This window comes from Dendrobates tinctorius, unplaced genomic scaffold (assembly GCF_039654945.1).
Source record: "Dendrobates tinctorius isolate UK_male_01 unplaced genomic scaffold, ASM3965494v1 ptg000043l, whole genome shotgun sequence".
Lineage (NCBI taxonomy): Eukaryota > Metazoa > Chordata > Amphibia > Anura > Dendrobatidae > Dendrobates > Dendrobates tinctorius.
The window spans coordinates 28,533,880-28,548,094 of record NW_027361711.1 but is presented as its reverse complement, the minus strand read 5'-3'; the positions used below and the strand labels follow the sequence as shown (position 1 = coordinate 28,548,094).

General features: G+C 41.8%; 1 protein-coding gene across 2 annotated transcripts in view; it reads right to left on the bottom strand.

Annotated features, from left to right (window-relative positions):
* Positions 1 to 5,506: 5,506 nt before the first annotated feature.
* The window catches only part of DPYSL3 (dihydropyrimidinase like 3), a 129,370-nt gene continuing 120,661 nt past the window's right edge, over positions 5,507 to 14,215 (bottom strand). For both annotated transcript variants that reach the window (XM_073575247.1, XM_073575248.1), the window contains exons 10-14: positions 10,587 to 10,728; positions 9,062 to 9,232; positions 8,325 to 8,504; positions 6,433 to 6,595; positions 5,507 to 6,028 (exon numbers count right to left, since the gene is read on the bottom strand). In XM_073575247.1, the coding sequence (XP_073431348.1) occupies positions 5,937 to 6,028; positions 6,433 to 6,595; positions 8,325 to 8,504; positions 9,062 to 9,232; positions 10,587 to 10,728 (748 nt within the window). In that variant the 3' untranslated portion in view covers positions 5,507 to 5,936. The remainder of the gene's footprint in view (positions 6,029 to 6,432; positions 6,596 to 8,324; positions 8,505 to 9,061; positions 9,233 to 10,586; positions 10,729 to 14,215) is intronic.

The window sequence follows — 14,215 nt, the reverse complement described above, 5'->3', positions numbered from 1 at the left end:
CAGCGTTCTCGCTGTGGCGTAACAAAATCAGCGATCTCGCTGTGTGTGACGGGGCCTTTAGAACCAGCACAGTCTCTAGTGTTCTCGGCAACTAAGAAGTTATACTAACACAAACAGAGCTTGGTTTGTTCATGGCAGTTACTGCCAACGGCTATGAATGGCATGGGCTCAGCTCCTGAGCCCGCTGCTTACATTATCGGCATATATTTGGTGTATATTTGGTCACATGTTGCTGATGGGTCACTCTCACTACTCCATCCCTTCAAGTTAACTGCCCATTTTCTGTTTTCCTGCCAAAAATGGGCACCTTTGTCCCTTATTACTGTCATTGGTATTGGATTTATATTATCTCCCTATTTTCGGATATTGTACAATAGACATATTTCATACTTTCAATGGTGCTTTTTGGGGTTCTTTGATTAAAAACAAGATATGACCTAGCCATCATATAGGGGGATAACTTATTGATCAATTCAACAGCCACAACACATGCATGGATAGCCTAAGGCTGCGTTCACATATCAGTTGTTTTACATCAGTCACAATATGGCAATTTTGGAAAAAAACGGATCTGGCAAAGGATGCCGCCGGATCCGTTTTTTTTTTCATAGACTTGTATTAGTGTCAGATGGCCTCACGTTTCATCCATCGTTTGCCGGATCCGTCGGAAATTTTGTGACAGGCGGCCAGAGACTACGGACAAATTAATGTTTCTTGTCTCCGTCGAAAAGTCAGACAGCGCCAGATTCTGTTTTTTTACTGAGCATGCTCCAATTATTACCAGGTAGGGCAGTCGGATCCAGTGAAAAAACGGATCCGTCGCATCAGTTTTTCACAATCTGCGACGGATCAGTTGAGCCGACGGATTGTGACTGACGCCAAAAAACTGATATGTGAAATGGGCCTAACAGACAATCCCTGCATGTGTTGTGGCTGTCGAATAGTCGCGGGGACTAGAACATAGTTCTCGAGCACGCCGAAGTCACATGGTTCGTACACGAGCATGCTCAGATAACACCTTACCCCAGCACATTCGCTCATCATTAATGACAAACTCTGACGCCTGTATTAGACCTAAGGATGTCATTTTTTGTTTGGTTTCTTCACTACATTCTTAGAGACACAACTTTATTCCCAAGGTATTTCGGATGATTTGTAGTTTTCTCCAAATTTTAGGGCATGCAGTATTTTATATCTGTTTCAGAAGAAGGGGAGAGTGTGAGCAACTCTTCTTTTAATGTTTTTTATATGGAATTCACCAAGTGGGATAAGTAATGCATTATTTATGTATTTATTATGGGTTGCTATAAACGTGGTGAATACATAGAATTTTGTTTTTACTTTTTTCCTAATAAAATATCTCAGTGCCATACTAATATGACATGATATGGGAATTTACCACTCCATATGCAATACTGTTATAGGACAATGCAGAAAGGAGTTAAAATAGTGATTAGACTTTAGTCTTTGGCTCATTGACTTGTATGATAAGCATAAGGACAAATGGGAGCACAGGTACAACTGGACCTGGGCATTTTTCAAGCTATAAAGTCAGCATTGCAGGCACAGATTATTGAACACCTGTATGTCTTGTCTGTATACTTATTATCTAAAAATATATGTATGTATTGGTGTTTAAATAATTTACAAAGACAGTGGCCAAACTCTACAGGTTAGACCTTCTTCTGCAAGTCTAGCTCTATATGAATTTGAACCTGCAGTGTCAGAGAGAATGGGCCTTATGTATAACATGCGATCTACTGCCACCTTGTGGACAAATCATAGCACTACAAGAACTAACAAAAAGGTTGTAGTGTCCTTAAGTTAATAGGACTTATGGCTTCTATGGGGCAGTGTAATCTCTGTTATTGTTCTAGGGGAGATGATCTCTGTAATACGGCATGTGTTTATTTTCTTAAGGAAACTAAAACTGTATATTAAATTGGAGTCACAACATAGGGACAGGTTACAGTATAGGCCCATAGTATTTTGAGGGTATTGAAGTACAGCTAAAAACGTAAGCTAAAAATCCATAATACTGAAATGTGCAGGAAATGGCTTATATGCTCAGGATTCTTGGAGAATTGTGGATGAACTAGCTGGTAGTGATTTATGCATAATTTTAATGCTTTAGATTCTGTATACACCAGCACATCTCTACACTCAGGTGGCACTGATTAGCGGTGAGCGAGCATGCTCGAGTGCTAATAGAGTATCGTCGGCGTGCTCGAATAGTATGTTCGAGCCCCCGTGGCCGCATGTCTCACAGCTGTTCAACAGCTGCAACACATGAAGGGATTCTCTGTTTTGTTAGGCTATCCCTGCATGTGTTCCGGCTAACAGCCATGAGACACGCAGCCGCGGCGACACAAAAATAATATTAGAGCAGGCCACTCTATTAGCACAGATTCTCATCAGTCTGGTCCAAGATTCATCAGTTTTTCTCTGATGGGGAAATAAAAGAAAGTTTCTCCGGCTTCTCCTTTCAAACAGTCAGTCAAAAGCAGCCAGCACATGGATGGAATTTGAATGCGGTTCGATTTTTTTTTTTTTATTGACCCACAGACGGGTGTTGCGATTTCGATCTGACGCTCGGATCTATATCAGATAATTCTCAGAGCTCTGGAGTAACTGAGGAAAAATTGGGACACGTGAACTACCCTATAGATTTTAATTATTACGAGTGTTATCGGTGAAAAGGAAGGAGAGAACTTGTATGTAAAAGCCAGACGTCTGAATGAGACGAATTCATACTGAATATCAATGATTTTTTTTTTCCATCATCGCAAAAAAAATGTAATGTTTTTCATCAGTGTGCTGGAACCTGTTTACAATGTTTTTGGTCCTTGAGTAAAGTTTTCTTTTTTTACTGTTTTCTCTTAGTAGCCAGTCAGTGAAAATCAGCCAGCACAATGATGGAACTTGGATGGCATCAGTGTACTGTTCTTTATTTTCACTAACTTGTTCACTTGGTTATGGTTAGGGGTAGACCAAAATAGGACTGACAGTCTATTTGTAGACCACTCAAAAAACCTTGCTGAAGCCTCAGCATCAAGAAGAGTTTTTTTGAATTGTTGGCTTGTTTGTAATGCCCACAATGGAATGGGACAAAGTATTAATATTGCTGCTCTAGCACTTTAGTCTGTCTGTATTGCATGGGATCTGCACCGTGTACTATTTATGAAGGTGTCTAGGATGGTACTATGTGACGCTGAAATTGAGGAAAACCTAAATATGAATGACAAAAGTAAAAAAACGGCATTAATCTAGTCCATATTCTTGTCTTGTTTCCCTAATAAGGCAGGGGATTTTTCTTAGGTCCCCAGGCAGATTCCCGGGGACAGTAGTTAAGATGTCCTTTGAGGGCTGAGTTAGCGTACTGGGCGCTACAGTCCTACCGACAAAGACAGCAGTGGCAACCCCAGCGTCTCCTGTGATGTGGATGCTGTAGTATCTCCTGTAATCCAAATGCTCCAGCCTCAGCATCTGCCATGTGATGTATTTGCTCCAGCCCCAGCATCTCCTGTGGGATGTATATGCTCCAGCATCTCCTATGTGAGGCATATGCTTCAGCCCCAGCGTTTCCTCATATATACAGCAGTCTCAGGATCCCTATGTGATGTATATGCTCCAGCCTCAGCGTCTGCCATGTGATGTATTTGCTCCAGCCCCAGCATCTCCTGTGATGCATCTCCCCCAGCATCTCCTGTGGGATGTATATGCTCCAGCATCTCTTATGTGAGGCAAATGCTTCAGCCCCAGCGTTTCCTCGTATATACAGCAGTCTCAGGATCCCTATGTGATGTATATGCTTCAGCCACCGTGTCTGCTATGTTATGTATATGCTCCAACCCGTGTCTCCTATGTAATCTATATATGACAAGCTGCGTCTTATGTGATGTATATAGAGCAGTCTCAATGTCTCCTATGTTATGTATACAGAGCAGTACTGGGGTTGCCTACGTGATGTATACAGCAGTCATCGCAAAGAGTCAACTGTGCTGCAGACCGACAAAATACACACAAACTGCTATTTGAGATTTATCATCACGATGACCTAACATGATACGTTACACCAAAGAGAAGCAGTTCCCACCATCACATTACAGGTGGATTATTTAATGTTTGACCAAATGTAGCAGAATAAATTCCAATTTGACAATTTTGTACAGTCCCTGAATGATGGTATAAATATCCGAATCGCCCCTGGCAGAAAAAAATGGCCCTTTCCCTGCTATAGGGGATACTTACAATTTTAAATGACTTTAAGGAAGCTACTCATCATCCATGCTCAAGAGCCTTGTGCAATCAGAGTCTGGTGGTGATTAAGCTCTAACTATAGAATCCAACAAAACATTACCTACATATAAAATCAGAGGCATATGGAGGTATAGAGAGGCCCTGCATTATAAGTTAAGTTGGAGGTTGCACAGAGCTGTAATATAGCCAAGCGCATAGCGTCTTAAAGGTATTCATTCACATTAGTTCTTGTATTTCTTTGGATAAGCCAGTTAGAGTCATACACAGCATTGTTGGTTAAAAAGTGGTTTTCCAAAAACATTTCTGTGAACTTGTCCTTACAATCGTGTGTTAATTGCTGCAAGAGGGATCAATCCCAGCCAAGAGAAAACCATGGAAGCTTCCTGGTCAGTTCTGAAGCTGTCCTCTAATCCTGCACAAAGTATGTGAAGGAAGTCTGGAGTCGGTGTTACGAACCTGGAATATGGCTTCCGCATGATGGACGTGATCTAAACATCATCACTTATAGGGAGTCTGTGGCCTCCAAAACGCTAACTAAACCATTTCTGCGGGTATGTAGGGTCTCGGTTCCTATAAAAGTCGTACCTGTAGTGTAGATTTTAGATGTTTACTTGGCATAAAAACATGACTTCTTTCTTAGGCAAATGAAGGATCCTCATTGCACCGCCACACCCCATTAAATTCCATACTAAGCGTATCCTGTGACCACCCTCACATAGCATCATTGATGGCTCCTGTTAGCAATACTGTACTCAGCGGTGGCCACAGAAAGGAGCCAGTAATGACTTTGTATGAAAGTGGCTGCAGTGTCCGTGTGGAGGTGCAGGGCTGCTGATTGTCCTTGCTAAACTCCAGACGGACACTTCAGCTGCGCTCACATGGTGTCATCGCCGGCTCCTGTCTGTGGCCACCTCACAATACCGTGCTATAGACAGGAGGCGGCGCTGACGCTACATGAGTGCGCTGTCAATCAATATATGGCAGTGCTTAGTGGGAAAAGTGAAGAGGCGTCACGGTGCCACGTGAAGAGCGCATCCTCATTGGCACATAGATTATGTTTTGATGCCAACTAAACCTACCTCTATACTACTCTGACTTTTATAGGGGCTGAGACACTGCATAAGTGGTTTAGGTAGTGGTTTAAGGGTGACAAATTCCCTTTCCATCTACTAGAGCCTTATTAACCCAATACAGGATTCTTGTAAGAATGAAATGTACAATATGTTAAAGAATAAGACACAGGTAATCAGGTGGGACCTCCATTTTATTGCAATTCTTGTATAAAAACAGAAAAGCTTGTTGACAGACAGAAGATCCAGAATTTTCCACAACTAATGAATTTACACAACATATGTCTGTGTTCAATGCCTCATAAAAAAAAAAAAACATCATAAAATAACCACAGAGAATGGAAACTTTCCAGACGCTCTCCGGACACTGCACCTCACTGGACTGCATGCACTGGTTGAAAATTAAGGCTATGCAATTATGGAGAAATAAAACGGCAACACTTTTAAAGCTAGGTAGCAAAAAGCAATTTTAAAACATAAGGCCTGAAGGTTATCAATTCTTCAGCTTGAACTTTGTTTCAATTTTAATTTATCTGTGAACTTCTCTCTTAAATACCAATTGTACCACTGGGTTGTTTCCCCACTCTCTTAATGGCTCTTGGTCGTTTAACTGAGAGATGTTATATTAGAGCGTCCACCAGGGGGAGCTACGATTCTCCTGCTGGCAGAGCGAACGCCGCTCTCATCTGCCTGGTTTCCTGCGGAGAGAAATAAAGTGAAATATTATATGTTTCATCAGATACAGATCAGTTTTTCTGCATCACGGATCAAACTTGCCCAAAAGAGTTTATGGATTTGTGCAAATCCCAGACAGCACATGAATGGCATCGGTGTACAGTCTGTGTGCGGCCGTGATTAACTCCATTGTCATTAATTCATTGCAATGTATAGGTGAAGCTATAATTTATTTCGCGATATGTGAAAAACACCGATGGCAGAAAACTGACGAAAAATCGGATGAAAAACAATGGTGACATTCAAACAGCTTTTTGCAAATGTAAAAATTCACTGACGTCTGAATGAGGCCGTAGAAGGGCCATCATGTTTATCTCATAGCTTCTAGCTTAGAAAGTCCTATTGACAGACATTTTTTCATACATACCTCCTAGACTAAATCCAGAGTGGTGCAAGTTTCGGACTGGTGCAGTCTGCCTGGTTGGGGACCCCTTAGCAGAGCCTGCAGGAGTACCAGCTTTAGGGGTTGATGATAAATCAAAGACTGGTCCGTCATACATACCCCGGGGCACAGCATGTAAATCTGCAATCTGCGGAGCAAACAATGAATGTATTTGGAATATCATGAATAAATAAGGTAGCATAGATGTAACATTAACGGCATTGCCCTTTCTACTCAGGTAGGTGCCAATATTAGCATCAATTACCGTATTTTTCAGACTATAAGACGCACATAGGTTTTAGAGGAGGAAATTAGGGGAAAAAAAATTGAAGCAAAAAATGTGGTCAATTCTGTACTTAATATCCCCTATCCTGGTATATATGGTCCCCCTCATCCCTATCCTTTTATGCATGGCCCCCCTCATCCCTATCCTGGTATGCATGGCCCCCCTCATCTCTATCCTGGTAGGAATGGTCGCCCTCATCCCTATCCAGGTATGCATGGCCCTCCTCATCCCTATCCTGGTAGGAATGGTCGCCCTCATCCCTATCCAGGTATGCATGGCCCTCCTCATCCCTATCCTGGTAGGAATGGTCGCCCTCATCCCTATCCTTCTATGCATGGCCCTCCTCATCCCTATCCTGGTAGGAATGGTCACCCTCATCCCTATCCAGGTATGCATGGCCCCCCTCATCCCTATCTTGGTAGGAATGGTCACCCTCATCCCTATCCAGGTATGCATGGCCCTCCTCATCCATATCCTGGTATATATGGCTCCCTCATCCCTATCCTTCTATGCATGGCCCCCCTCATCCCTATCCTGGTATGCATGGCCCCCCTCATCTCTATCCAGGTAGGAATGGTGCCCTTCATCCCTATCCAGGTATGCATGGCCCCCCTCATCCCTATCCTGGTAGGAATGGTCAAACTCATCCCTATCCAGGTATGCATGGCCCCCCTCATCCCTATCCTGGTATGCATGGCTCCTCATCCCATAAGGAAAAGTTGAGACCAATCATGCCAGGATGCCACTGAAGATAAATGAATATTCATTGCCCTCCACACCTATGGGTGTGGAATGCAGTGAATATTAATTTCTCTTTAGCAGTGGGCACAGGAGTTAGCCACCACAGCAGCCGGCTCCTGCCTCTGTAACCCGCTGCTCCATCAAAACCGCTCCCCCACCTCCCCACCATAGCCAGAGCCAGTACATCCGGACTATAAGACGCACCCCCCATTTTCCTCCACATTTTTGGAGGAAAAAAGTGCGTCTTATAGTCCGAAAAATACTGTACAACTGTAAACTAGTTCCACGTATGGGCATAGGTTCTTCCAACTAATCTCAGAACAGCACAATTTATGGGCAGAGACCCCGATTCCAGTGATGTGTCACTTACTTATCCGTTTGCAGTAGGTTTGATGAAATTATTGATTAAGCCGCAGGTAACCCCACCCCCACTGATGATTGACAGCTTTCTGTATACACTGTGTATAGTCAGAAAGTTGCCTATGAGTGGTGGGGGTGGGGTTACACAGAGCTCAGCATTCAGAGAACTGCTAGATCTGGAGCAGAGAAAACAGCGATTTGATCAAAACTACAGCAAGCAGCCCAGTAAGTGATACATCGCTGGAATCAGAGTCTCTGTCCCTAAATCATGCTGCTCGCTGATGGTGCAAGAAAAGCAGTTGATAGATTCTCTTTAAATCTCTCCAATAAAGGAAAATGTTTTTCATTTTCAATGTGCACCAAGTAGTGTTTATGAAACCGTTTTTCAGAAATAATAGGCTTTGCTTTGAGTTCCTTTTCTACATTATATTGTGCTACCTCTTTTATCTGCATTTAGTGCGACACACAGCATTTGGTATACTAATCTCACCTTAGTCCTGGCTTTGATTCGCTTGTATACAAAATCAGAGTAAGGACTGCAGGGGATGAAGTGCCCTGTTCCCTGGGTGACGTGTAAGGTGCCATCCTCCATCATGATCTTGCCTTGGCAGATAACCACCAGTGGTGCTCCTCGTAGCTCCATGCCTTCAAAGATATTATATTCTGCAGCCTAGAACACCAGAGAAAGCGGAAAGTTCATTATTAACCATCCTGTCCTCTCTTGGAAGACCCGATAATGTCCAGCACAAGGCTTAGCAAGCCATCACAATGCCATTTCACTATGCATTTTTTGCACCTAGATGCAGATGTGAATTGAGCCTGATATTTTCCTATACTGATCATCTTATTATGTATTTAATGGTCTTCAAGAACAGATCAGAAGACGCGTAAAAGTAGTTGTAGAATGATCTATAAGAACAACTGCAGGTGGAATTTATTTTAACCCATGCACAGGTTAACGGAAGAATTTTGTTACTGACGCAGCCCTGTGCGGGTTAATTCTTTTCTACCATTGGATAATGGGGAGCTGGCATATTCCTTTGTATTATCTGACTTAGTCATTGTTGGCCAACTCTCCCCGCCGCTGACACGTCACCATACAATTAGATCATTCTACGAAAAAGCTAATGTTTTAATGATGGAGTCAATCTCGGCTCATTAACCACTCTGTATTTTAGTAGATGACAATGCTGGAGTTTTACTGTCTCCGGCCTCCATGTTACTTACTGAGTGATGACTTTTGGCAGACACGATCTTCACTGCGTCTGGATCCCAGATGACCAAGTCACTGTCTGAGCCCACAGCTATTCTCCCTTTTCTGGGATACATGTTGAAGATCTTGGCAGCGTTGGTACTGGTTACAGCGACAAACTGGTTCTCATCCATTTTTCCTGTAGCCTATAAGTAGGAGGAAAGGTTATATAGATTAGTTCACTGTTGGCTCATTCATATTTATTCAGAAGGAATCTGCCACCAGCACAGACCTTTGCAGAAAGGTATCATGATGTAGCCTTTAAATCTGCTCAATCAGGCAATTAAAGGTATAGTATTCCCATCGCCATGATCCTATCCCATTATGTAGTAGGTGTAATAATAATATTAGCAAATACCTCCAATTAGAAATGTAGTATAGTTTTTCTGATTCACTATGTTACTTTCCTCATTTGCAGGACCTTAGGTATCCATGATTACGACCACTGACAACTAACTGTCACTATATCAGTGGCTGTAACCATGGATACCTAAGGTCCTGCAATGCCTGCACAGGAGGAAAGAGGCATAGCGAATCAGAAAAACTATACTACTTCTCTAATGGAAGGTATATGCTAATCTTTATGATTATTACACCGACTACATATTGGGATGGGATCTAGGAGATGGGAATATTTAAGCACAACCATTACTGGTGGCAAAAAAATGGGTACACCTGGTAAGATGGCAGAGATGGTTTATTGGCTGCCTTCCTGATCACTGTATACACAGCGCAGACCAAGAACTGTGTATCCAGCTTAGGAGGCAGTTCCTCCTGGAATCCGGGCGATCATGTGGTCACCAAGTAGGTGAGAAGCCGTTGCCTTCACGCAGCCAGATTAGCTCTGCAGTGTAGGCAGGAGACTGAATTTTCCCGGATAATGTGTTAGTTGCAACTAATTGAGAAATAAAAAAAAAAAGTATTTAAATGTTGAAATGTTCCCCCAAAGGTATTTTATAACCTTATGGGAGCACAATATGTGAAATAAATGAGACTATAAAGAATAAAAATCAAGAATTTTTAAATTTTTATTTTAAATGAGAACCACTGCCAGTCAAAACCGCTGTTTGTACTTTAGCCCTTGCCAAAATAAACCGTAATATGTCCAATATATGAAAATAATTGTAACACAAAGGGAAACACATTTTATAACGTATATTGTCAATCTCTTGTGGTCGTAAAAAAGAAAAAAAAAGTTCTGTCGCAAAAAAATATATATAAATATAAAAATAGCCTAAAAATTAGGCACCACTTATCACAACAAAAAGTGGCAAAAATCATTTGAATAACCGAACAAGAAAATCACAATTCTTAAAATCACATGTACAAATAAAGTAAGTGCCTGGTCTAGGACCGGGAAAAATGGTCTAGTCTTAAACTGCTTAAGAAATGAATGATGACTGAAATATGGAATTAGGTTTTACACAACAGAGATATCTATAAGCTTATTCAATCTATTAAGATGCACCTTCCCTACCAGACACGGGCATGGTGCCTTACCACTGCCTTGTCCCAGATGATAGACATTCTTTCTTCAATGCCATTTGTTCCCTCAGGAATAAGAGTAAAGTTGTCCTTCCCAATTGCCTTCTGTGCTGTGCCAAATGTAGTATGGGCACTGCCAGTCACCTGCAGATCACCGCTGAAGAAAGCACAGTTTGCTTGTTAGCCAAAATATTTCCACATAAGACCACTAGGAGGCAGTAAAGAGTCACTAATAAGACCATTAGATGAGCACAATCCTAAGAAATGATAAACCACACTCAATGTCTGAAAGAAAACACCACATCGTAGGGTGTTGTGCCTAGAGGAGTGGCTCGGATTAACTGTTTTTTCACAGCAAAATGCATTCAGTAAAAATGTCATTCATTTTGCTGCACACAGCTATGCAATTGTATGTACCCATACCCACTTGTCATTATATATGACAATGGTTACATGCGATACATATATACACACACACATATATAGAATATATTGCACTAAAATATATATATATATACACACACACACACACATACACACACATACATACATACACACACACACATTAGATAGTGTTCACTCAGCTTACATTTTGCCTGGTCACTCACCAGCAGCACACTCAGCTCTGCTCAATATCCAGCAAAATAACACACACAGTGAACACAGGCCATGGTTCTAGTAAAAAAAAAAAAAAAATAGGCAGGTGCATCTAATCAAATCATACAGAGCGAAGATTTAATATACAGTGGGGCAAAAAAGTATTTAGTCAGTCAGCAATAGTGCAAGTTCCACCACTTAAAAAGATGAGAGGCGTCAGTAATTTACATCATAGGTAGACCTCAACTATGGGAGACAAACTGAAAAAAAAAATCCAGAAAATCACATTGTCTGGTTTTTTTTCATTTTATTTGCATATTATGGTGGAAAATAAGTATTTGGTCAGAAACAAAATTTCATCTCAATACTTTGTGATATATCCTTTGTTGGCAATGACAGAGGTCAAACGTTTTCTGTAAGTCTTCACAAGGATGCCACACACTGTTGTTGGTATGTTGGCCCATTCCTCCATGCAGATCTCCTCTAGAGCAGTGATGTTTTTGGCATTTCGCTTGGCAACACGGACTTTCAACTCCCTCCAAAGGTTTTCTATAGGGTTGAGATCTGGAGACTGGCTAGGCCACTCCAGGACCTTGAAATGCTTCTTACGAAGCCACTCCTTCGTTGCCCTGGCGGTGTGCTTTGGATCATTGTCATGTTGAAAGACCCAGCCACGTTTCATCATCAATGCCCTTGCTGATGGAAGGAGGTTTGCACTCAAAATCTCACGATACATGGCCCCATTCATTCTTTCATGTACCCGGATCAGTCGTCCTGGCCCCTTTGCAGAGAAACAGCCCCAAAGCATGATGTTTCCACCACCATGCTTTACAGTAGGTATGGGGTTTGATGGATGCAACTCAGTATTCTTTTTCCTCCAAACACGACAAGTTGTGTTTCTACCAAACAGTTCCAGTTTGGTTTCATCAGACCATAGGACATTCTCCCAAAACTCCTCTGGATCATCCAAATGCTCTCTAGCAAACTTCAGACGAGCCCGGACATGTACAGGCTTAAGCAGTGGGACACGTCTGGCACTGCAGGATCTGAGTCCATGGTGGCGTAGTGTGTTACTTATGGTAGGCCTTGTTACATTGGTCCCAGCTCTCTGCAGTTCATTCACTAGGTCCCCCCGCGTGGTTCTGGGATTTTTGCTCACCGTTCTTGTGATCATTCTGACCCCACGGGGTGGGATTTTGCGTGGAGCACCAGATCGAGGGAGATTATCAGTGGTCTTGTATGTCTTCCATTTTCTAATTATTGCTCCCACAGTTGATTTCTTCACTCCAAGCTGGTTGGCTATTGCAGATTCAGTCTTCCCAGCCTGGTGCAGGGCTACAATTTTGTTTCTGGTGTCCTTTGACAGCTCTTTGGTCTTCACCATAGTGGAGTTTGGAGTCAGACTGTTTGAGGGTGTGCACAGGTGTCTTTTTATACTGATAACAAGTTTAAACAGGTGCCATTACTACAGGTAATGAGTGGAGGAAAGAGGAGACTCTTAAAGAAGAAGTTACAGGTCTGTGAGAGCCAGAAATCTTGATTGCTTGTTTCTGACCAAATACTTATTTTCCACCATAATCTGCAAATAAAATGAAAAAAAAACAGACAATGTGATTTTCTGGATTTTTTTTTCTCAGTTTGTCTCCCATAGTTGAGGTCTACCTATGATGTAAATTACAGACGCCTCTCATCTTTTTAAGTGGTGGAACTTGCACTATTGCTGACTGACTAAATACTTTTTTGCCCCACTGTATATGTGGATGCTGAGGACCAGTATATGGGCCCAGTTTTTTTAGGAATTAATAGTTCCTAGAGATGGGTGGAGCTAGTCATTCCCATCCTTCAATCCAGGAGGCGCAGCTGGTTTAAAAGGGCAGCCGAGTTGTTCATTCCTTGTCTGGGAGTGGAGGTCCGAACACCTCTGGTATTTGGTCTGTGGATGACCTGTGTATGTTGCTTAAACTCTGTAAGAGGATGATTATTGAACTTTGAATATTGAGCAGCTGAACCACTCTGTTTTCTCAGACCACTGTATGAACACTTTGTTCTTACTTTCTGCTAGAAGTTTATGTAGTTAGTAAACCTTGCTGTTTGAGATATTTTATACACAAATGACAACAGGGAAAATGTACAGAGCACATGAAGAAAGAGCCATAAAAAGTCATGACACAAACTGAAATCTCTCAGTAATTAGAAAGCAGAGTGGTCTCATTAGCAAGATGCCACATAAGAAACATCTCATGATGGGTAAAATGAGTGAGCTGTCTCAAGACCTTTTCAACCTTATTGTTGCAAGACACACTCATGTCATTGACAGAAAACGCCTAACCTACTGAAGGTTCCGGTGAGCACTATTGGGGCAATAATCCAGAAGTGGAAAGAACATCATATCACCATAAACTGTCCATAACCAAGTGCTCCCCGCAAGATTCCAGAAAGAGGAATGAAAATAATTATCAGAACAGTTGTCCAAGAGACAAGGACCACCTGTGGAGAGCTACAGAAAGACCTGGAATTAGCATGTACGATTGTTTCAAAGAAAACAATAAGTAATACACTCACCCTCCATGGTCTATATGCACACTCACCACGCAAGACTCCATTGCTGAATAAAAAGCATGTTGTAGCACATTTAAAGTTTGCTCAACATCATTTAGACAAGCCTGTGAAATACTGGGAGAATATAGTCAGATAAAGCTGTCCTCTCCAACAGAGGCTTTTGTACCAAGTACTAAATAAATTTCAGTAAGCATGTTTAATACTTTTTCCCTGTGTCATTTCTCGTTTTTACACAACTTAAATTTCTGGACATCTATGGTTGGATTTCTTTTCCTGTGTGGATGGTTGTTACTGACATCTGGTGAGAATTTCATGTAAATATCACCTTTAGAAACATACTTAGAAAATTGGTGAAGTGTTCAATACTCCTTTCACCCGCTGTACACACACACACACATTACTAATTCCTTGATGAATGGTTCACTTTAATACTGACAGGTCATTTCTCTCTTCTCTTGCCGTAGTAGACTCCTTATGATGCTGCTGGG